The sequence below is a fragment of the Musca vetustissima genome, unplaced genomic scaffold (assembly GCF_032173495.1).
Source record: "Musca vetustissima isolate MV318-11 ecotype Yass unplaced genomic scaffold, APGP_CSIRO_Mvet_v1 utg182161, whole genome shotgun sequence".
In the NCBI taxonomy this organism is placed as follows: domain Eukaryota; kingdom Metazoa; phylum Arthropoda; class Insecta; order Diptera; family Muscidae; genus Musca; species Musca vetustissima.
This window is the reverse complement of record NW_026888537.1, coordinates 33,069-59,194: the sequence shown is the minus strand read 5'-3', so window position 1 is coordinate 59,194 and position 26,126 is coordinate 33,069. Positions and strand designations below refer to the sequence as shown.

General features: G+C 34.4%; 1 protein-coding gene across 1 annotated transcript; it reads left to right on the top strand.

Annotated features, from left to right (window-relative positions):
* The first annotated feature begins 11,392 nt into the window (after positions 1-11,392).
* On the top strand, positions 11,393-25,683 carry LOC133336382 (uncharacterized). The gene is made up of 3 exons (XM_061544677.1): positions 11,393-11,618; positions 24,583-24,741; positions 24,809-25,683. The coding sequence occupies exons 1-3, from the start codon at positions 11,393-11,395 to the stop codon at positions 25,681-25,683; spliced, it is 1,260 nt and encodes a 419-aa protein (XP_061400661.1).
* The last annotated feature ends 443 nt before the right edge of the window (positions 25,684-26,126 follow it).

The following is a 26,126-nucleotide window of genomic DNA, read 5'->3' as shown; positions in this document are numbered from 1 at the left end:
TTAGTGTCACGATTTCTTCTATTTTTTTCGCAACATAGTTTTATTTTCTATGATTTGAAACTATTCAAAACAAAACAAAAATAAATAAACGACTTTCAGGTATTTTATTATTATTATTTTTATATCTGTGTCAAGTATTTTACCGTAGGTTAGGAAATTCCCGAGATATCGAACAAAATTATCGAGGGTCTAACTTTTGTCTTTTCTGTTAAATTTTAAGTAAAGGTGCTCTGGCGAGTTTAACTTTTGATATTGATGTTTTACCTTAAAACTACTAAAATCATTTTAAAAGCAGAACCTCAGAGCTTTCAATCGATATAAGTTTCATAAGAGTAGCCCAACAAATATCCGAGATATCGGAAGAATTACAACGTTACCTTGGTTTCTTACGGCCATTAAATTTTTAATCAATAGTTTTTTAGGCCCTATAACTCAAAAAATATTGAATGGATATTTATGATACTGAGAAGTATTTCAAAGAAAAATATCTCACCTATAAATCGGATTCAATTATTTGTATATAGCTTTGATAATACCATAGTTATCGGCAAAAAAACAAGTGTACTTAAGATTTCGAATTTTGGCCATAACTTTTGAAATTGTGACTGGATCTTAAAAGCAATTACAAGATTTTGAAAGAGAAACATCAGATCTTCAAATCGATACATATTTTGTTTATATCGCTCAACAAATACCCGAGATATCGAAAAAATATCAACGTTTCATTGGTTCCTTACGGTCGTTTAATTTTCCTGCAATCGTATTCTAGGTCCTATAAATCTGAAAATATTACATGGATCTCTATAATACTAAAAAGTTTTTCAAAGAAAAATATCTGACCTTTAAATCGGTGTCAATTATTTTTATATAGCTTAGCTAATACCAGAGTTATCGGCAAAAAATCATGTGTTCTTAAGATTTCGAATTTTCCCCATTTTCTTCGTAATCATTTCCTCTTGATCATAACTTTTAAAATTGTGACTGGATCTTAAAATTAATAAAAATATTTTGAAAGGGAAACACCAGATCTTTAAATTGATACCTATTTTGTTTATATCGTCCACAAAATATCGAAGTTATCGGAAATTTTCAACTATATATCGATTTATAATTGTTAGTACGTATTTGCATTAATCAGGTTCTATTTGCCATATCTTTAAAAATATTGACTGGATCTTTATGCTATTCAGGGTGGATTCAAAGAAGGATATCTTCTCTTCCAATCGGTGTCATTTATTTAAATATAGTCGAGCAAATATCGAAGTTATCGGCAAAAAATCAGATGTACTCAAATTTTTCAACTTTAGCAATTTTCTTTGTACACATTTTCTGTTAATCATAACTTTGGAAATAGGGACTGGCTCTTAAATAAAAATTAAATAGTTTGAAAGAGGAAGGTCTGAACTTCAAATCGATACCAAGTTTTCGTTTATATCTGACCAAATGTCGAAGTTATCGAAAATTTTGATATATGTATCGATTTGGTACTGTTAGTACATTTTTCATTAATCATGTTCAATTTGCCATATCTTTGAAAGTATTTACTGGGGCCTTATGATATTCAGGGTAGATTCAAAAAAAGATACCTAATTTTTCAATCAGCATCTTTTTTTTTAATATATTCGAGCAAATACCGAAGATATCGGCATAAAATTAGATGTACTGAAATTTCTCCACTTTAGCAATTTATTTCCGTAATCATTTTCTGTTAAGAATAACATTGGAAATTGGGACTGGATCTTAAAGAAAAATGAAATATTTTGAAAGAGGGAGGTCTGAACTTAAAATCGATACCAAGTTTTCTTTTATATCTAACAAAATGTCGAAGTTATCGAAAATTGTTATATATATATATATATATATATCGAAAATTTATCATGTTAGAAAATTTTTAATTAAAAATTTATTTACCAGTCTTTGAAAATATTTAGTAGATATTTATGATATCGGAGCAATATTTAGAGAAAAATATCTAATCTTCAAATCGGTGCTAAATATTTGAATATAGTCCAAAAACTATCAGAGTTATCGATAAAAAATTTTATATACTTAAATTTTCCCACATTAGCAATATTTATCCGTAATACTTTCCTGCTGATCATTACTTTTGGAATTATGGTTGGATCTTAATGGAAATCAAAACAGTTTAAAAGGAAGTAATCTGATCTTCAAATTGATGCCTTTTTTATTTATATAAACCAACAAATATCGAAGTTATCGGCAAAAATAATTAGATATCTAGATTTTTCATTGTTACAAGCATTTTCGGTGATCATATTCTAGGTCTCATATCTTGGAAAATACTGAGTGGATCTCCACGATATTGAAAAAAAATTTCAACGAATGATGTCTAATCTTTAACTCAGTGCTAAATATTTGAATATAACCCAACAAATAATTGAGTTATCGATTGAAAATCATATATACTTAAATTTTCCAACGTTATCAATTTTCTCCATAATCATTTCCGTCTCCCATAATATTAACAATTATGGTTAGATATTAAAGGAGGTCAAAACAAGCTGAAAGAGAATAATCTGATCTTTCAAATGAAACCTGTTTTGACTATATAGGACACCAAATATCGAAGTTATCGGAAAATTTTGAAATATGTATCGATTTTTTATTGTTACGAAAATGTTCGGTAATTATTTTCTAGGTCCCCTATTCTGGAAAATATTGAGTAGATCTTTACGATATTGAAGGACAATTCAAGGAAAGATGTCTTCTTTTTAAATTTGTATCATTTATTTGAATGTAATCATGCAAATATCGATGTTATCGATAACAATTCCTATGTAATTATATTTTCCTATGGTACCCATTTTCTACGTAACGAGTTTCTAGGCGCCATACCTGTGAATATAATCAACGGACCTTTGTGATATGAAAAGGATGTTTTAAGAAAAATCTCTGATCTTTAAATATTTGTTAATAATTTTAATATAGCTTTTGTCAAACCTGAGATATCGAAAAAAATACACAAGTACCTTTAGTTTACATTACTTGGTATTTTCTCCGATAGTCTGTTTCCGGGCCCCATAACTACCATAATAGTAGTTGGATTTTGCAAAACTAACATTTGTTTGAAAGAAGTAGACCTCATTTAGACCTACTACTACTAGTATTTGGATAAAGCTTCTCAAATTCCCGAGTTGGCGGAAAAATATAAAAGTTACCCAATTTTATAATATTAAAATTTTTTTCGTAAGCATATTCTGAAGGCCATAGTTTTTTAAATTGTGAGAGGACCTATGATCAATGATTTAGTTTTTGAAAGTACGATACTTAACCCGTAAAACGATATAAATTTACTGGCTGTAGCTTACAAATTACCCGAGGTATCGGCAAATGTACATGACTGTCATTATTTTGTAGTGTTACTCATTTTCTGTGTTAAGACATTCTTCACACCATAACTTTCTAAATATTGAGCATATCTGCTGGACATAAAGAATATATTGTGAGAAAATCGTCTCATAATTAATTGGGTCCGACTTATTTTATTATAGCTCACCAACTACCCAAGTTATAGACCAAAATATATGATTGCTTCAATTTAGCGATATTTGTCATTTTCTCAGTAACCATTTTCTAGATAGCATAACTTTAAAAATATAAAATGGATCTTCAAGATATAAAATTATTATTACAATATGGGTTCTTGCTCTCGAAACACTACACAATTATGTGGAAGTAACTAATCGATTACCAGAGTTATCGGCAAAAGAGAACAATTACATACATTTTTCCGTTTTTGTAATTTTCTTTGTAATTGATTTCAAGAGACCATAACTTTTGAAATAATGAATGGATCTTCTAGAAATAAACTGGATATTGAAAGTAGGAAACTTGCTTTTTAAATTTATATAAAAAGTATCGAAATATCTCGCATTGTATCAGAGTTATACCCAAAAATTCAAAACTACCAGAATATTTATGTATTTGTCATTTCCTCCGTAGCTATATTCTAGGCCTCATAACTTTTGAAATAATGAATAGACCTCTATGAAAGAAAATTATTTTTACAACGGGGGCTATTGTTCTCTAAAAAGGTGCACAAATATATCGAAGTATCTAAACGATTACCCGAGTTATCGGCAAAAGATGATATCTACCTACATTTTTCAGTTGTTGCAAATTTTCTTCGTAATCGTCTTGATGGTACCATAATTTTGGAAATGGTGCATGGACCTTGAAGAAATAAATTGAATATAGGATGTTGGAATCCTTCTCTCTTAATTTATATAATCGAATATTATCGATTTATCTCACGAAGTACCCAAGTTATACGCAAAACTCAAAAATATTATAATAATCGAGTATTTGACATTTTATTTGTAATCGTTTTCAATGCACCATAACTTTTGAAATAATGAATGGATCTTGAGGAAATAAAATAATTTTTGAAGGAGAGATTATTGCTCTTTAAATTTTGCCCTAATATATATAAAATTTTTGTTCAATTAACTAAACCCGATTAACCGAGTTATCGTGGAAACCAATTAACCGTAGGTTCAATTAACCGAAAAATACTGTATAAGTATCTAACCAAAATTTTTCCGATCTTACCATTTTTTTCGTAATCGTTTTCAAGACAGAATAACTTTTGAAATAATGAATGAATCTTGAAAAATTAAAATATTTTTTGAAGGAGGGATTATTGATCTTTAAATTGTGCCCTCATATATGGAAGTATCGAACCGATTACCCAAGTTATCGGTAAAGGAATACAACTACCAACATTTTCCCGATCTTGTCATTTTCTTCGTAATCCTTTACAAGACTGCATAACTTTTAAAATAATGAATGGATCTCCATGAAATAAAATGAATATGGAATGTAGAAATCTTTCTCTCTAAATTTGTATAAAAAATTGTTGAATTATCTCACAAAGTACCGAAGTTATACGCAAAATCCAAAACTACCATAATATTCCAGACTTTGCCATTTTATTTGTAATCGTTTTCAAAGCACCATAACTTTTGAAATAATGAAAGGATCTTGAGGAAATAAAATATTTTTTGAAGGAGAGATTGTTGCTCTTTAAAATGTGTACTAATATATTGAAGTATCTAACCGGTTACCCAAGTTATCGAAAAAGAATACAACTACCAACATTTTCCCGATCTTGCCATTTTCTTCGTAATCGTTTTCAAGAGAGCGTAACTTTTAAAATAATGAATGTATCAGCATGAAATAAAATGAATATGGAAATTACTAACCTTTCCCTCTACATATATATGAAAATATATGGAAGTGTCTTACCGATTACCAATGTTATCGGCAAATGAATACAACTACCGACATTTTCTCGATCTTGCAATTTTCTCCGTAATCGTTTTCAAGAGCTTATAACTTTTAAAATAGTTAATAGATCTAGAAGAAATATACTATTTTTGGAAGAAGAGGTTATTTCTCTTTCATTAGTGTCCTAATATGTGGATGCATCCTACCGATTACCCGAGTTATCGGCAAAAGAGTACATTTACTAAAAATTTCCAGTTTTTGCTTTTTTTTCCGTAATGCTTTTCAAGACGGCATAACTTTTGAAAAAATGACTGGATCTTAAAGAAATAAAATAATTTTTGAAGGGGAGATTATTCCTCTTTCATTAGTGTCCAAATATAGGGATGTATCTGACCGATAACCCAAGTTATCGGCAAAAGAATACATTTACTAAAAATTTCCAGTTTTTGCCTTTTTCTTCGTAATCCTTTTCAACACGGCATAACTTTTGAAAAAATGAATGGATCTTCCTGAAATAAACTGAATATTGAAAACTGAATCCCTGATCTCTAAATCCATATAAAAATTATGAAATTATCGCACGAAGTATCGAAGTTATACGCAAAAATGCGCAACAATCATAATAATCAAGCTGTAATAGTTTTCTTCGTAATCATTTTCAAATGGCCATAATTTCTGAAATATTGAACGGATATTCATGAAGTAAACATATTTTTAAAAGTGGGTCTCTTCATATATATTCTATGGACGATTATATAGAAAGATCTCACCAAGTGCTTGAGTTATGGGCAAAAATATACGAGAACTTCATATTGGGAATATGTATGATTTTATTCTTAAAGATGTTCTAGACACCATAACTTTAAAAATAATGGTCGGATTTTCACGAAATAAAATATATTTTCATAGCACGGAACTTTCTATTTCAATAAAAATTTTATGAAAGTACCTTGCCAAATATTTGAGTTATAGGTAAAAGTAACCAATTACCTCAATTTTGTTCATAATTGGATTATTGACAAAATTGAGGTAATTTCATCTCAAATTCTATAGTTCATAACATTCTCAATAGTGATTCGATTTTAGAGATATATCATATTTCGATTTAAAAACATTATTATAGGGCATCTGCTGGTCTCCACTGCCACATCTAGCCTATTTAGTACACTCGGTTTTAAAACAATTTATTAACATTTAGTATTTTATTTACCCAACCAATTCATATGATGTCGTTTAACATTATCATCCAATGAACCGAAATAATGTCTTTACGATATTAAATCAATAGTCAAGAAACTATGTGGGTAAATGCAAAAGGGACTAAGTCAAAAAACCTAATAAAAATAAATTAAACAAAATAATTATTTCCCTAAAAATATGAGAAGAGTTCAAATAACTTTCAATCTCAGGCCTCCTTTTAATATTTTATTGAAATGTGTTGGTTTTGAATACTTGGTTCTTTTTATTTAAGAATGCTGTAGTTGTCTTCTCGGAAATTATTAGTTAACTTGTTTTGCTATTGAACGCATGACAAAGATGTCTTTCTCTTTCGAATACTATGTGAAATACTACAACTATTTTTTTCTTGACAACGACGATGTATGAATGGATGTCATGGTTTGTGAAAATCTATTCAGATGTGTGCACAGTGGTTCACCAGGGGTGGCGTAGGGGATGATAGATACCAAGCAACGGCTCTGATTGGCTTCAACATGGCAAAGTCCAGGCTTATCTTAGTCCCTCTTTCATCTCATTTGTGGGCACTGACCTCCCCGCGGTGTCACCGTTGAAATAGTGCACTAATATATGCCGCATGTTCACCCATAAGAACTATAAAAAAATGGGTTGAGGCTTCGGGTTAGTTGCCCACACTCGGAGAACCCCTCCTACTATGAAAAAGCAAAGACAAAGAAAACCCCCTAATGTTGACGACCCCTACATCAGTCTTATTTGCGCCCATGCTCCGACCGAAGACAAAGATGAGCAGACCAAAGACATAATTTATGAGCGCCTAGAAACAACATATGATCGCTGCCCTGGCTATGACATTAAAATTCTGCTAGGAGATTTTAATGCAAAAAATCGGAAGGTATCAAATAGTAGCGGTGAAGAAGATACACCAGAACCAATAAGAGATGATGTTATAGAGTGTATACCACCTAGCCAAGATGAGGTCATAAAAGCAATTAATCGGCTCAAGAACAATAAAGCAGCAGGAGCCCATGGGGGTTACCAGTCGAACTATTCAAGACTGGTGGTCAGATGCTGGTCAGGAGCATGCACCAGCTGATTGGTATAATTTGGCTAGAGGAATGCATGCCCAATGAATGGAACCTCAGCATCCTGTGTCCCGTGCACAAAAATAGGAGACAAGACGATATGTACCAAATATAGAGGTATAAGTCCCCTTCCCATCGCATATAAAGTGGTATCCAGGGTGCTGTGTGAACGACTGAAGCCAATGGTCAATGGCATTATTGGACCATACCAATGCGGCGGAAAAGACCCGCGAAAAACACATCGACACATACCACCTATTCGTCGACTATAAAGTCACATTTGACAGCCCTATCCGTTCAGAGGTGTTTAAAGCAATGTCTACGTTCGGCATACCTTCAAAATTAATACGGCTATGCAGGATAACTTTAAGTGGCACAAGGTCAGCAGTTAAAGTCAGAAAGGACCTATCGAAGCCCTTCAATACCGAACGCGGATTCAGACAAGGTGACAGTTTGTCCTGTGATCTTTTTAACATCCTGCTGGAAAAGGTCATACGAGATGCAAAGGTGTCATACGAGATTTTTTAAAAAATATTTTTTGGAGTCCTACATAAGTCTTGGTGGATTTTTTAAAGATTTTTTTGGAGACTTCCACATAAGGAGGTCTCTATGTGGTTAGGATTTTTTGAGACCTCCACATAAGGAGGTCTCTATGAGGCGTGGATTTTTTAAAGATTTTTTTTTTTGGAGACCTACATAAGTCGTGGTGGATTTTTTAAAGATTTTTTTTTGGAGACTTCCACATAAGGAGGGCTCTATGAGGTTAGGATTTTTTGAGACCTCCATATAAGGAGGTCTCCATGAGGCGTGGATTTTTTAAATAATTTTTTTTTTTGGAGACCTCCACATAGGAGGTCTCTATGACTCGTGGATTTTTTAAATATTTTTTTTTTTTTTGGAGACCTCCTCATAATGCTTGGTGGATTTTTTAAAGAATTTTTTTTTGGAGACCTCCACATAAGGCGTGTTTATACCCTTCACCACACTGTGGTACAGGGTATTATGTCTTTGTGCATATGTTTGTAACAGGCAAAAGGAAACGAGATAGACACATGGTTCCTTTTGAGAATATGCATAGAATCACTTTTTAAGTCGATTTATGCATGTCCGTCCGTCCGTCCGTCTGTCCGTCTGTCCGTCTGTCCGTCTGTCTGTCCATGTTAAATTGTAAACAAAGTACAGGTCGCATTTATGATCCGAATTGGATGAAATTTGGCATAGGTCACTTATTCGGCCTAAGGACGAACCCTATTGAAATTGGGAAAAATCGGTTCAGATTTAGATATAGCTCCCATATATATATTTAACCGATTTAATGTAAACGGTCCCTATATATCTTTCGATTTGCACGAAATTTGGTACAGCCTAATCATTTACGTCTAGAATGATGTCTGCCAAGTTTCATGAAAATCGGTCCAGATTTAGATATAGCTCCCATATAGAGTTTCGTCCGATTTCATGTAAATGGTGCAGCAAAGTCCACATATATCTTTCGATTTGCACCAATTTTGGCATAACGTACTGAATTGAGCCTAGAATTATGTCTGCCAAGTTTCGAGAAAATCGGTCCAGATTTAGATATAGCTCCCATATATAGTTTCGTCCGATTTCATGTAAATGGTGCACCAAAGTCCACATATATCTTTCGATTTGCACGAAATTTAGTACAGCCTAATCATTTAGGTCTAGAATGATGTCTGCCAAGTTTCGTGAAAATCGGTCCAGATTTAGATATAGCTCCCATATATAGTTTCGTCCGATTTCATGTAAATGGTGCATCAAAAGTCCCTATATATCTTTCGATTTGCACCAATTTTGGCATAACGTACTGAATTGAGCCTAGAATTATGTCTGCCAAGTTTCGTGAAAATCGGTTCAGATTTAGATATAGCTCCCATATATAGTTTCGTCCGATTTCATGTAAATGGTGCACCAAAGTCCCTATATATCTTTCGATTTGCACGAAATTTGGCATAACGTACTGAATTGAGTCTAGAGTGATGTCTGCCAAGTTTTAAGAAAATCGGTTCAGATTTAGATATACCTCCCATATATAGTTTCGTCCGATTTCATGTAAATGGTGCCCCAAAGTCCCTATATATCCTTCGATTTGCACGAAATTTGGCATAACGTACTGAATTGTTCCTAGAGTGATGTCTGCCGAGTTTTGAGAAAATCGGTTCAGATTTATATATACCTGCCATCAGGGACGTACACAGGGGGGAGCCCTGGGGGCCCGGTTCAGATTTAGATATGGCTCCCATATATAGTTTCGTCCGATTTCATGTAAATGGTGCACCAAAGTCCCTATATATCCTTCGATTTGCACGAAATTTGGCATAACGTACTGAATTGAGCCTAGAGTGATGTCTGCCAAGTTTCGAGAAAATCGGTCTATATAGCTCCCATATATATTTCATGTTAATAGTTCTGTTTAATATACCCATAGTGGTGAAGGGTATCATATAGTCGGCCCCGTCCGACTTTACTACTTTCCTTACTGGTTTTTTATATAATTTTTTTTGGAGACCTCCACCTAAGGCATGGATTTTTTAAATATTTTTTTTTGGAGACCTCCACATAAGGCATGGATTTTTTAAATAATTTTTTTGGAGACCTCCACCTAAGGCATGGATTTTTTAAATATTTTTTTTTTTGGAGACCTCCACATAAGGCGTGGTGGATTTTTTAAAGATTTTTTTTGGAGACCTACATAATGCGTGGATTTTTTAAAGAATTTTTTTTAGAGACCTTCATTAGGCGTGGATTTTTTAAATAATTTTTTTGGAGACCTCAACATAAGGCGTGGATTTTTCAAATAATTTTGTTGGAGACCTCAACATAAGGCGTGGATTTTTTAAAGATTTTTTTTGGAGACCTCAACATAAGGCGTGGAGGGTTTTATATATCTTGGTATCGCCATAAATAAATCGAGTGACATCAGTTTTGAAATTCGGCGAAGGATTGTGATGGCCAACAGATGCTGCTATGGTCTGAGTAAGCAAATCAAAAGCAAGGCCACTTCCTGCCAGACCAAACTCACACTTTACAAGACGCTGATACTAATCGTGCTGTTGTATGGATCTGAAGCATGGGTACTTGCACAAGCAGGTGAGGCAGCTCTTGGGGTGTTGAAAAAAAAATTCTCCGAAAGATCTACGGGCCGATCTGTGCCGAATGAACCACGAGCTTTACAATTTATACGCGGACATCGACATAGTCTGACGTGGTGAGCTGCATCGACTACGATGGCTAGGCCATGTAGCGCGAATGAATGAGAATGCTCCAGCTCAAAAGGCATATAAAAGCGGACCTGCTGATGGTTCTCGTAGAATGGGAAAGCCACGAACCAGATGGAAAGACCAAGTAGAAAACAACATCTTGGAACGTGGTCATTCGAATTGGCGGAGATGCGCACACAACCGACGCGCTTGGAAATCTTTTTTAAGCTCGGCATATGGAACAACCGTTCGGTAACAAGCCAGCTAAGTAGGTAAGGTTAAAAAAAATCCACGCCTTTGGTTAGGACTTGAAAAAATAATTTTAAAAAATTTCATTCTCCTCGGAGATCCACCGCATCACCACGTACCACTGTCCCTGGCCGAAAGAAAGTTGAATGGTGCATGTCGTTTACCAATTAACACCTTCACGGTATTTGTGTCGAACGATCAGAATAAGTTCAACTTTATTTACAAAAATCTTCAGTGATAATCGAGTCTTAAGAGCGAACAGTTGTCGGTCTTTTATAACGTGGAAGAAAATTTCGAAATTTTTTTTTCGTTTCTGAAAAAAGAAGAAAAAGAAAATAACACCGAAAGCAAATTTCTAACATTTTATTAAAAAAGAAGAAAAAATCGACGAAAATGGTTCTACGTAAATCGATGTACCGCAACTTGGTGCTAGTGATCATGGTTTTATTATTGAATAATTCCAAAGTGTTGTGTCAGAAAAATATAACTCTAACAACAAGTGGTGATAGTGAAAATATGAAAGAAAATCAAACAATTATCGAAATGACAGATTCTATTACATCGGGAAGAGCATCGGGCGCAAATTCTTCATTGGCTACAAATTCGAGAAAAGCGCGTTGTGAGTAAATTTTAATTTTCCAGTTTCAAAAAAAAAAAAAGTAAAACTCTCACTCTCAGTATCGATCACTCACTCTCTCTCTCTCTCTCTCTCTGAGACAACAAAAGAGTGACCGGTATTTTCCTCAATCCAAATTTTGTAGCGCAATAGTCAGTCATCCATTGTCAGGTTGACGTAACGACATTCCCACCAAAAAAAAAAAAAAATTGAAAAAAACTCTCTAATAGATTATCGAAATAAACAAAAAAACAGTAACAAAAAAATTAACCAAAGTATTGAAATGAAGAAAAAGAGGAAGAAGAAGAAGATGATGATGAAAAAAAAACGCAAACACATGGACAAAAAATTGGTTCATTGTCAACATTGACATTTTCCAAACTGGGTCACACACTCCGGCAGCGAAAGTGAATTGAAAATTACTTTCAATTGCGATGCGAATTGATTATGCGAATTAACAACAACAAAACTAAACTAATATGTACAACAAAATGAGATGATGAAAAAAAAATTTTGATGATAAGTTTCCCAAAGGTAGCATGGGCCAAGGGGTTGTTGTGAATTCCTATGGCAAATAAATAATAAATAAAATAAAACAAAATTCAGCTCGGAGATTTCAATATAAAAAACTCGAGATTTATGAAATTGAATAACACTGACCATTAGATAATGGCAGAGCCTCTTTGGATCGAATTTTCTTATTGGAATCTAAATTGGATCTAATTTCCGAATGTCTAAATTGACTAATTATCTACCCAACGGCCATGAAATTCTGTCAGAATTCAAGACTGCAATGAAAGCTAGGCTTCAGCGTTACGAGATGGATGCTGTAATAGGTTCTGATTATTTCACTAATTATCTACTCGAATTCTTTTGGTGTCATCCTCACAGCTTCTGTCCGAATTCCCGATAATTCCCTTTTAAAAACTATTTGAAAATAAAACCATGAAGAGAGTCGGTCAATTGCCTGAAGATTCGAATACCAAATAAGGACTACATTTCATTGGAATACGTTCAATACAAAAACTGTCTATGACTGTAAAATGTTCCTTTGGATGTGGAAGGGACTGTTCTGTCTGATAAAATTTTCGTAATTCAAAATAAAAATTTCTCATGATTTTTGTGAATGATTTTTATTGAATTTATTTCCAAAAAACTTTGAAGAAGAGAGAGAAGAGTTTTCCATTAAAAAAATCTAACTGATAGTCGCTTAGTATTCAATATGAAGACCATGCAGTTCTACAGTTGACCTAGCCCCCATAAAAAGGTCCCATCCAATTTGTCGTATTTTGTGGCCCGTAAGCGCATTTTCTAAACGAAAAGCCTGATGTTTGGACGGCTACATCTGCGAAGAAATTTTCATTATATATCTTGACATATATATGGGTGCTATATAAAGGTCCCGCCCAATTTTCGTTATTTTGAAGCTGGTTTGGTTTTTTATTTTCATTTATTTATTTTTTTTTTTTTGTTTTCGAAATTACTGAAGTTCAACTCCAATTTTTGCAATGTTTAAATTTCCAGCCAGTGCCAGTAATTTAATTTTCTAAGAGTAGCAACCTTCTACAATGACATTGTTACCATATGAAGTTACCAATAACTTAACCACTTGTTTACTTCTTTTAATTAATACCTTGCATTATTGCTATCTACCTTGGCACTTCAAAATTTTTAAGAACAAGCTCCAAATTTTTTCGATTTTCTTCAGAATTGTCTGAACTTAAAACATATTCGACAGTACAAAAATTTCACAGAAAAGTAGCCGATTTTTACATGGTTCTCTGAGACAAGTTTTTGTTTTCTATTCAGAATATCGAAAAATGTTTCTATGTTTTCCCCTGATAAATTGGATAGAAATTCCAGAAGATATCTTTTAAGAATATTTGCAGAATTTCTGCTATTAATCGGACATTACTCTAAGGTTGATTCGTATTTTATCGGGTTTGTTTACTAGCGATTTTTAGGAATCTCGTATTAAATATTCGATTTTTGTAAGATTTACAGATACATTTTCCAACAACATTTTGATTTTCGTATTATGCGGAACTATTTCGGAATATTGAATTAAGGGAACCTCCCCACTCCCGATTTTAATTTTTCAAGATTTTCAATGGGCTGGTAAATCAATACCAATGCTTGTTTAGGTTTGTAACTTTGCACATATATATTTGAAGATTTAAAAGAGAAGAAAAATAATTTTAAAAAATTGTTTGTTATTGTTTTGTTGTTGTTTTTTGTAATTAAAGAAAAGTCCTTATTTTTGATGGCGGGCATGATAACTCCCCACTGCAACATCGGAATCCGAAAATTCCAACGGTGTTAGAAAGAATACATGTTTGGCTCTCGTATGAACTAGGATTATTGACATCGCTCTAAAATTAACAAAATGACAGACCTTTGAAAATTTTTTTTTGGAAAATCGCCGATTTTTTAACCAAAAACCAATTAAAAAATAAGGAAGATCTTCACCGATTGGCTTTATCCTAGTTCATACGATAGCTATACACTCACAGAGAAACGTGTAAAAATTTTGAATCGATTGGGTTATTAGTTGTTGAGTTATCGTGCCCGCCATTCCCAAAAGAGAAAAACGCGTTTAAAGTTTGAGAAGCCCTTTAGCCGTCAGTTGATTCTGACACAATAAATCGGCTATATTTTCAAGAGTTCTTGAGATTTTCACTTGAAATTTTGTAGAGACATTCTTGAATTAATGTAGATTCGAATTAAATCAAAAAAAAAAATTGACGCCGAGAATGGGGGTCCCCTTAAATATACAAAAGTTGTTCTTTGTTTCTTATCAAACATCCTAAATGTGTCCGAAAAGGTTCAATATTTCGGTTCGAATATTCGAAAAATCTTTTATTTCTCTGGCAATTCGCAACTTTTGTTTCATTTGCCTATTAATAAGTTCTACGAGAAGGCGAATTCATGTCTCAGTCTTATCTAGGTGCCAACTTATAATATCTTTCACAAAACATACAACTCTCTCAGAATAAGTAAATTTAAACAGACATCGTTTGGCATTTTACTGTGGCCTTATCGGTTAACCTTGTAAAAAATCCTTGTTTACTTCAGAGTTTTTTCCGAAATTTTTACGAAAATCGAAGCTTCCCTCAGATTTTCCCAACTTTTTTCATAACATTTCACATGTGGATTCTGAATTTGTTTTCGCCAAAAACTCTACACACTCTCATACAGCATTTGTAACCATTTCACGTTTAAATTCAGCATCAGAATCAAACCGAATTCCGAAATATAAACCATGAGAAATGTGTATTGAGCACATAATATAAAACAAATATATCAGAAATTTCGGAAATTTCGTGAAACCTCTCGAGCAAATCAAACGTGTTCAAAGAAACTATTCTGCAAAATGAAGGATCGCTACAAGGTCCAGTTCTTTCATTAATCTAGTTGCAGGAGCAAAACCAAAAAAGCGAACTGCTTCAGAAACAAGATTGCTTAACTCTAAATTTTTCCGAACATTTTGGCAAAAAAATTATAGTGTACCTAGTTCCTTTATTTAGTTCCTTTTTCTCAAGTCGCACATATTTTGTTCTACATTATGTTACTTTTTATCCAATCGTTCATCTAGTTCTTAGCGTTCATCTGCCGAATTAACTAAACTGAGCTATGGAACTAAATGATTGACCTAGTTCCTTCTGCTCACACACTCCCCATTTTTTACTTGGTATATTTACTAAGCTCTGATTACCTTTCGATTTCGTTCAGATCTGTCGGAACATTTCAGACATTTCACAGATACAAAAAATATATATACAGAAAAAATCACAAACGTTTCTTTTTTAAATTGGAAATAGTATGAGAGCCAGGACGTTCATTTTGTTCTTCGAGTTCAATCCACTTTGATTGATACATTTGATTGAAAGGCATTGGTTCTCATGTCAGGACTGTACTGAGGATGATGGATCAATTACACATTTTGACCGGTCCAAATGGTGCTGTTTTGAGCTGATGTATAAGAGCTCGGTGCACAATGAGAACAAACTTTTTTCGAATGTATGCATTACTAAGGTTGCCTTTTCTGACAGTCTGCCAGTTATACAGTTAACTATTCGAAATTTATTAGTGATTTTCTAATCAAGGATCGGGAAATAGGAAACGGACACTAAAAACTTACGACTTTCGATTTTTTTCTATGTGGACTCTATCTAAATGAGCGACATTTTTGTAGAATATTTGGAGATAAAAAACATCGTATTCGTAGTCGTATTTAGTTCACTATTCAAGGAAATAAAGTCTAAAAATGAAGCACAAGGGCCCGAAATAGAAAGTTGATATGTTTTACAAAAATATTCCTCATTCGATGGGACTGAAGAAATATATAAACGTATTTCTTCACGAACTTTAGAATTTGCATCAAAAAATTCAACACTCAAAAATTAGATCTATGGCGAGTATTCTCTTCTTAGTTCGTAATATACTCACCATGGTCTTTCATCCTTATAAGAAAATTTCCATCTCCAGACCACTTTCGTAGGTATATTATCACAACTTGAGCTCTTCTTCTAATATTTGTGAATAACAATTGGGCGCCAGTTTTTACAGGCAATAATCTCTAATGCCAAACCTGACTGTAAGTATTGAGAAATGTTTACGGTATTGCTATTGAAATTATTGATTGGGCGCCATTTTCTGCAAATAAATTATTGCAAAAACTTGCCATTAAATTGGCGTGGGGATGTGTAAAGGAGGGGAAATGTGAACTTTTCGACATGTGTCTCTAACAGAAATTACGACTTAATGATCATTTAAATGTGTCACATCAGTTAAAAATTCGATTTTCGACATTTTTTTATGATCAACAGCCTACTTTTAGATTTGTTTTAACTAAAGATCGGTTAGTCAAATTTTGACTTGCGAATCTCTAAATTATAGATTTTTTGCTTCGGAATTTTTGTGATTTGTTGCCGTATTATCATCGTATTTCTTTAATTGTATGATTTCCGAACCAATACCCTTTTCGAACCGTTAGATCTCAGTTTTTTGAGGATCAAACCTTCCAGATTCCAATGTGTATTATTTGTTCTATAAAGAAAGACTCTCAAATCTTCAGGTGTTTTTTGTTTTGCAAGTAACAAATTTACCCTTAATAATATTAGATAACAACAATTGGGCGCCATTTTCACTAAAACTGAAACATGTTTACTCACCCATTATTTGTTGGGCGCCAATTTTATTCAAATTGGAAATTTAATATTTCAGGGTTTAATTGGACTAGACACCAACAGCAGAAGTAAATATTTGCATTTTTTATGCAAACTGGTCGGATTGTGACCGTGCTCCAATGTTTTGACCTGATCCTAAAACTCAAAGTGATTTAATGAGCTTCTTAAAATATCGAGTGGCATGTTTACTCTAGATCTAGCCTATTTGACTATTTTGTTTACAAATTTCATTAAAGTGGCGCCCAAAGTAAAATCCATATATAGTCAGCACTGTATACGCTATCAGGAGGTCGCAAAATATTTTGGTTATAGTTGATTGGGATTACTGAATATGTATTTGGATTGACGTATATGCAAACATGTTTAAAGTCGAGAAGTACTCACGAATTTTTAATTGAAATTTGTGATTGGGCGCCATTTAGCACACTTTTGTGATTTGGCACTCCCCTTTTGGCTAGACGGCCTATTGTTAACATAATTAATTGAATTGTTTGTGTGTGTGTGAGTTTCAAATTTGTGAACTTCGACTGGAAAAGAAACGTCACGCGTGCTCTACGATGTGACGTTGATGCTCTTCGTAAATTGACTCGTTAATAGTTCAACGACAACAATGCAAATTTCTTTGAAACGAATTATTAAAGCTTTCAAGCCACCTAGCTATAGTTATGGCACGCGTATAACCCCATTAACTACTTCACCTTCTAAGATATCTAAGATATTTAGCACTTAAAAAATTGCCATCAATTTTCTCTGCTTTCAGTTTTTTTCGGTGTTAATAGAACATTTCCCTGTTAACATTTTCCCCGCCTCATTTCATTTTCCGTTACATGTCAATTAAGTTGCCGGTTGTTGGGTTTCGTTTTTTTTTTCGTTGTTACAACTCGTTTCAACCAGAACTAACAAAGATTACTAGGTTTTCAGACATAGCGATGTGTTAAAAATGGGCATGATGCCACCACCATTCAATTTCTCCACGAAGTTCAGATGAGACAAAAAAGAATACAAATGCTGATAAAATATGCAGTTACTACTCGTGCCTTACTAATTGATGGGACACGATCGGCCCAATAATAATCATCACGGTTTTCCGAGTGAAAGTAATTCACACAGACATTATCCATATACAAACATATGACGACAACGACGCCTGAGACGGCCTACCCCTCAAGCAAATATCAGTCGAAGGGTGGAGCGGGAGAAATTTTTCATGACTTTATTTACGTCAGTTCAAACTTAAATCGCACATGTATCAAAAAAAAAAAAAAAAATCGAAATGGATTTGTTAATTTTTGTATTCAGTTCTATAATTATATATAGATGTCAAAAAGGAAATTTGAAAAAAGTTGCACGATCGGAAACAACTAAAATCGTCTGGTTTTTGAAACCTTGACTTTAGAATAAGATAAAAAAAATTTTACTTTTCAAATGTGACAAAATCTGGAGTCACGAGATGATCACTTTCAGCTGATCCAACATAATGTTGTTAAAATATGCAAATGGAGTTCGGTTCAAATATGCAAATATTATAATGGCTTCGAAGACATTCTACAAAAAAAAGTTGAATATTCTTCGCATTATGGAAAGCACTAAATAATTTTTCAAATAAATTCGATTTCCCAGTTACGGTCTTCTGTTGGTTGAACTCTTGGTTGCTGGGTTGTACTCCTGCCACTTAGAACCTAAGGATTAGGGATCAAAGAGTATTAGGTCAGTATTTTAAATATAATTGTAATCTTCTTAGCTACCTCATAGCCTTTATAAAGAGTGATTTGTTAAGAGCTTGATAACTTTTTTTTTTTTTTAACGCATAAAATTTGCAAAATCTCATCGGTTCTTTATTTGAAACGTTAGATTGGTCCATGACATTTACTTTTTGAAGATAATTTCATTTAAATGTTGACCGCGGCTGCGTCTTAGGTGGTCCATTCGGAAAGTCCAATTTTGGGCAACTTTTTCGAGCATTTCGGCCGGAATAGCCCGAATTTCTTCGAAAATGTTGTCTTCCAAAGCTGGAATAGTTGCTGGCTTATTTCTGTAGACTTTTGACTTGATGTAGCCCCACAAAAAATAGTCTAAAGGCGTCAAATCGCATGATCTTGGTGGCCAACTTACCGGTCCATTTCTTGAGATGAATTGTTCTCCGAAGTTTTCCCTCAAAATGGCCATAGAATCGCGAGCTGTGTTGCATGTAGCGCCATCTTGTTGAAACCACATGTCTACCAAGTTCAGTTCTTCCATTTTTGGCAACAAAAAGTTTGTTAGCATCGAACGATAGCGATTGCCATTCACCGTAACGTTGCGTCCAACAGCATCTTTGAAAAAAATACGGTCCAATGATTCCACCATGGTACAAACCACACCAAACAATGCATTTTTCCGGATGCATGGGCAGTTCTTGAACGGCTTCTGGTTGCTCTTCACTTCAAACCAGAAATGAGCCTCATCGCTGAACAAAATTTGTCGATAAAAAAGTGGATTTTCTGCCAACTTTTCTAGGGCCCATTCACTGAAAATTCGACGTTGTGGCAGATCGTTCGGCTTCAGTTCTTGCACGAGCTGTATTTTATACGGTTTTACACCAAGATCTTTGCGTAAAATCTTCCATGTGGTCGAATAACACAAACCCAATTGCTGCGAACGGCGACGAATCGACATTTCACGGTCTTCAGCAACACTCTCAGAAACAGACGCAATATTCTCTTCTGTACGCATTCGTGTGGTTGGTTTAATGTCCAATAAAGTAAACTGAGTGCGAAACTTGGTCACAATCGCATTAATTGTTTGCTCACTTGGTCGATTATGTAGACCATAAATCGGTCGAAAAGCGCGAAGCACATTTCGAACCGAACACTGATTTTGGTAATAAAATTCAATGATTTGCAAGCGTTGCTCGTTAGTAAGTCTATTCATGATGAAATGTCAAAGCATACTGAGCATCTTTCTCTTTGACACCATGTCTGAAATCCCACGTGATCTGTCAAATACTAATGCATGAAAATCCTAACCTCAAAAAAATCACCCTTAACTAATTAGTGGCATAAATGATTGGCTGCAACATGTTGAGAAGTATTGAACTTCATTCCCAACATGTTGCTGACAATCGTTCACGCTGTCATTCTGGCGTCACTTATATGTTATCTTAGTTACTGATCTAATGTCGGGTGAATAAATGTGTTTCGGTCTGACAAAAGGTAGCAAAAAAGTAATTTCTCCCAAAAAGGCCCTTGGGGAATTTCTTTTTTACTTAAACAATTATGTATACAATGTTGCTGAAACATTGTGTCAGGCAACATTGTATTGCTAATGTTTACAGTTTGTGAATGAACACATGTTGGGCGCCAATTCAATACAATTCAAAAACACTTATTCTGGTGTGATGACAAATATCGAACCTTGAATTGAATTTCCAACTTCACATAGCAATGTCGCATTAACTTCAATATAAATACAAATTGTCAAGTAAAGACCATTGTAATCCACATTGCCTAATGAGCGGCTTAACCATAATGGTGGGTATATAGTATCTCTCTGGCCTTCCTTTTCATTGTAACTTCGCTCATGTAGATTACCTCGAGAGAGAAATAAATATAAAAAAATTTACATTCTTACTTTGTGTTGTTATATTTGCATGAAATTGGCGCCCAACTAATTCTATTTCCATTCCTCAAGACAAGTGAGTTTCATCGGTAAAAAGCCTTGCATATTCTAGAATTCTGGTATACATACTTGCTAATCTATTACCCAAAAATATTACCTAAATAAAGTAGTAATCCTACCATATAAAGTATGAAGAATAGAAGGATATTGGGCGCCATTTCAAAGTAAATATTGAACCAGGCTTCACTGACTTGGTCCCTTTTATTAACCGTTTATATCCTTTTTTATCAATAGAAGTAATCGCTAAAAGCCCTAGAAGTAATCTAACTTAGGTGTTCAAGAGTGGCAACAGTGCTATCCTACCCTGCGCTGGGCGCCACCTCAAGCATAATTCAAACAACTACTAGGTTAGGCTAGTCAACAGATCTTAACAACCCATTGAACTTTTATAAATAGCTCACATTTGTGAGTAACAGTCACAATTCAAATTCAATGGACTTGATTGAATGTTCTACGGATTTGGCGCCCAACATAATAAGTCTAATCAGAATGACATGTTCTTTTCTTTGAAAGAAAAACCTTGTCAAATTCTAGAAAGCATATCGGAGCTAGTTGAAATTATAATCTTAAAAAATCTTGTTGAAAACTCCAGGTATAAGGTGTAATGATTTCCTAAGAATTTTTTGGGCGCCATTCACCTTCTGATCTATTAAGCCAATAATCGGAATACGTCAGATAGAACTGCTTTAATAAACTATACAGAGGGTCCTCTTATGTTATTGTTTTCATGTGCCGAATCTCACGTTTAATTTACTGATTCGCAGAAGAGAGCTTTGCTTATATGGAGCAGGACAGGCTTATATAATTATATTACATATTTAGAGAAGGGGTTTATTTTTTATATACAGTCCATTTAAGAAAATTTTATTTTTGTAGGAGGTTGTTACACTAATATAATATTACAATTAGTCAGTTAAAAACCTAATGCGAAGACAGTTAAAAAATCTCATGTTAAAGCAGTTAAAAACTCCATTTGGCATCTCTTCCTAAGCCGGGTCGACCTTTTTCGATTTCCTCCGCAAATTCCTTATAGTTCAATCCCACATTGATACATGTCGGAGCCCCATTGGATCAGTAGGAACTAATTGATGGAGAACAAAACTGAACGATTGGGGTAGAAGGAAGTAGAAGAACGTGTGAACAGACCTAGTGCCGATAGTTCCTTTTGCGGAATAGTTACTTTGAACTAGTTCGTTCCAGAACGACACGACTCTAATATTCAAGCGTCGCACAAATGAAATCATAACAAGAATTAACTTTAAGGAAAAGTCGAAATCTCAATGTGAACCAACCGTCGGCATTTTTTGCCAAGGAGATGGAGACAATTGAATCAATAGAAACTAGTTAAACGAGAAAAAATGAACGACTATAGCAGAAGGAACTTGTCGAACAAAAGAACCATACCTAGTGTCGATTGTTCCTTCTGCTGAATAGTTTATTTGAAACAATTCGTTTCGCAACGATCCAAATCTAATATTCAAGCGTCTCACACATGACACGATAAGGAGAACAAACTCTAGGGGAAAAGTCGCAATCTCAATGTGAACCAATCATCGGCATTTTTTGCAAAGGATATGGTGACAATTGTATCTACCAAAAAGAGCTTCTGCTCTACCAAAAGAGAAGGTTCAGTAAAGAAAACAAAAAGAAATGACAAAAGCAAAAGGAAATAGTTGAACGGAAGAACCAGACCTAATGCCGATCGTTCCTATTGCAGAATAGTTCATTTGAACTAGTTCAACTATACTATTCAAGCATTTAAGAGAGCATTCAAAGAGATCGAACTCTTGAGTCAAAAATCATCATCACAATGTGAACCAACCATTAGCATTTTTGCAAAGGAGATAGGTGAACAACGGGAAACATGAAAGACTGAAACAGATGGAACTTGATGAACGAAAGAACTGGATCTAGTACCAATCCATCATTTTGAACCATAGTTCCATAGTTGGTCTAATTCATTTCGGAACGATCTAACTCTGTTGTTCAACCGTCTCACAGATAAGTTCTTAGAGAAAACAAACTGTAGGGCCAATACGTCTCTATCTCAAAACTAACCAACATCCGATCTCTAGAGTTTGGTAAACTCATTCGTTAAGTGGTTCGAATTTTACCGGTTCGTTTTTTTACTTTAAGCATTAATGGATTAAAAGGAACTAGTTGACAAAGGCAGTAAAAAATGTAGGACTGAAGCAAAAGGAACTGGTAATAGTTTCGTTGAACTAGTTCATTCCGGAACGATCCGAGCCTACTTTTGAAGCGTTGCACATTTGAGACCTTAGGGAAAACTAACTCTAGGGACAGAATTTCACTACTAAATGTGAACGAACTCCTTGAAACCCACCCGCAGTAATCTCTACAGTTGGGCAATCTCGTTCCTGAAATGGTTCGATCTATTTCGGTTCGCTCCCAAAAATGAACTAGGTAATTGATTTAGTTTCATACTTCATTTCAGTCCAATCGTTCTTTGTTACAAGTCAGTTAATTCCGCCAATGAATGAGAAAATTAAGCTGAACAATTGGATCAAAAGGAACTGGATGAACTAGAACAAGAAGAAACAACGAGAGCAAAAGTACCGATCGTTCCTTTTTCTGAATATATATTTTTTTTAAATTATTAATTCCGGAACGATTCGATACTAATGTTCAATCGTCTTACATTTGAGACCATAGGGAGAACTAACTCTAGGGAAAAATGACTGAAGCAAAATGAAGTATTCGACTGGAACTGGTACCGATAGTTCCTTTTTGAGAATAGTTCAATACGTTCAAATACACTATTCCCCAAATGGATCGTTGTGTGCTTTCGTTTAGCTTCAGTTGTTCGTTATAGATTCCAGTCAATGTAGAATTGAGATTCATATGTGGTCTTAATTAACAATTATGCCTTTTGGAAAGCGTAGTACTCAACTTAGAACACTCAAGTGTAGAATAGCAGCAGTAAGGAGCTCTGCTATGATATGATCAACATCAATGGCATGTTCGGCAAAGTTTCAGATGAATGGATAACAGGATTAAAGTCATCATATTGCCGTTATGAGATAAAATTTAGAAAAAGGTATTTAACTCTACCAAAAATTAACTGATACTTCAAGTGTATACATTTTTTGTCCCGGCCCGATAGTTTTGCGATTTATTCGCTATAATCTTTGGGCGTGGAGGAATTCGATTTAGACTGTGTAGAGTATGTAGAAAATCGGCAGCATGGTTCATTTGCATTTCCGTATTTAAATTTTAAATATTTCAAAATAGAAACATAGGTTCGGTATATGTTTGAATTTGGTGCCCAAAATGTGTAATATGTTTCTATAGTATTGTCTTTTTCTACACATTTATTAATGTTTCTCAACTTGGCGCCCAAAATGGGGATTTCGAACAATGAGTGATATTTATTTTGATGTGGCGCCCAACATGTGGGTTTAAATATTAAAATTACCTCTTAATTCACCAATAAGCTTATCCAAGTATTAAATATCTATCTAAAATCCATCACCTACCATTTATGATCTATACTATGTGTTTGCGTGGCGCCCAACGTGAAATTTGACCAAAGTACAATTATATGACTATGACTACACATTGTTATATTCACCCATTTTTTGTGATAATCATTCAGTTTGTTAATGTGGAGCCCAATGGGGGGCTTTTTGAGATTGTTAAATATTTTATTATTTTTTTGTGGATTTTTAAATATATTAAATCAAATACACAATTTATTAATTAAATCTGAAATGTTGTGATTTATATCTGGCGCCCAACGTGGAAATTTAAAATAAAAATCAAAAACCATCGATATGTTTATCTATCTATTATCCATATATTTACCTATTTGTTGACAATGAACATATTTCCATGTTAATGATGAAGTGGCGTCCAACGTGGGGCTTTTTTGTATAGCTTATAAGAACTCTAATCACGTAGAGGTCATACGAATTTTGTATCAACATGTTCATATATCATTTTCTTTATCTATTTTTATATTAATTACCTCATTCCCATGCTAAAGAAAATGTGGCGCCCAATGTGGGGTTTCATTGTATACCTTATTAGAAATTTAAGAATTTTTTATAATCATTTCTTTAACTTTTCCAATAATCATAGTCTTTTCTCTTCTTTTCCAGGGTTCCCATTTTATACCATAGGACGTTTTCAAAATGAGGTGTGTACGGGTAAAAATAATCTCTTTGGCACCTGTATGGTGCGAGGCGAGTGTAGTGACAATGGTGGTGTGTCGGCGGGAGGGTGTTCCACAATAACAAATCAGGCTGTGTGTTGTATTTGTAAGTATAGATGAAGAAATAAAAATAAATAAGGACCACCACTAACCTCTAAATACCTTGGTTGCAGATCAAAAAACCTGTGGTGCTACGACGCAGTATAATAATACCTATTTCTATAATTCCGGCTACCCGGGTACATACGGTGGTGGTGGACGTTGCACGATTGTGGTGCAACCCTGTGATTCGAATATTTGTCAACTGAGAATTGATTTCCTGTCGCTTTCGTTGGCCCCTCCCAATGGTGATGGTTATTGTGTAACGGATTCCTTGCAGATTACTGGAGGTGCTTCAAGGGTCCCTGCAATTTGTGGTGAAAATTCCGGGCAACATGTTTATGTGGATTTTAATGGCGACTCACCGATTACCATATCGGTTGCCACTTCGGCCGGCTACACCTTCAATCGTCATTGGCAATTTCAAATAACGCAATTGGCATGTGCCTCACCGACACAGGCCCCCTCAGGATGTTTGCAATACTATATGGAAGAAAGTGGCACTGTGCAAAGTTTTAATTATGTATCGGCACCGAATTCATTGACAAATTCCATTGGAGTACCCGGTTCGCGGCAAATTGCCAATCACATGTATGGCATCTGTATACGAATGGCAGCGAATAAATGTTCGATTACCTGGTCCCAGGTGGATTCGGATGCGTATTCATTTACCCTGACCAATGATGTGGGTGCTGTGGACCCTTCGCTGTTGGCCACCGAGGCTGTGCAGAGCCAGGAGTGCAGCACAGATTTTATTGTAATACCAAATCCGCAACAGAATGGTGCATCACTGCCAAGTGATCGGTTTTGTGGTTTGGGCCTAGTGGCCACAACAAGTGCCACAAAGCCTTTTGTGTTGTTCGTCAACACAGATGGCAATGAGGATTTTGATATATCAAATCGTGGATTTTATTTGTCATATTCCCAGAATGGTTGCCCGATATTGTGAAACAGGATGGCTGGTGTATGAATAAAGGACTGAATATTTTTTTATAGAAAACAAAAAAAAAGTTTGGAGTTTTATTTTTTTTCAGGGACCAACACGAAGTGGATTTTTGAAAATAGGTTTTTAGAGTCTACCATAAGGCGTGGATTTTTTGAAAATATTTTTTAGGGACTATCCTAAGGCGTGGATTTTAAAAATATTTTTTTAAGGTCTACCCTAAGGCGTGGATTTTTTAAAATATTTTTTAGGGTCTACCCTAAGGCGTGGATTTTTTAAAATATTTTTTAGGGTCTACCCTAAGGCGTGGATTTTTTAAAATATTTTTTAGGGTCTACCCTAAGGCGTGGATTTTTTAAAATATTTTTTAGGGTCTACCCTAAGGCGTGGATTTTTTAAAATATTTTTTAGGGTCTACCCTAAGGCGTGGATTTTTTAAAATATTTTTT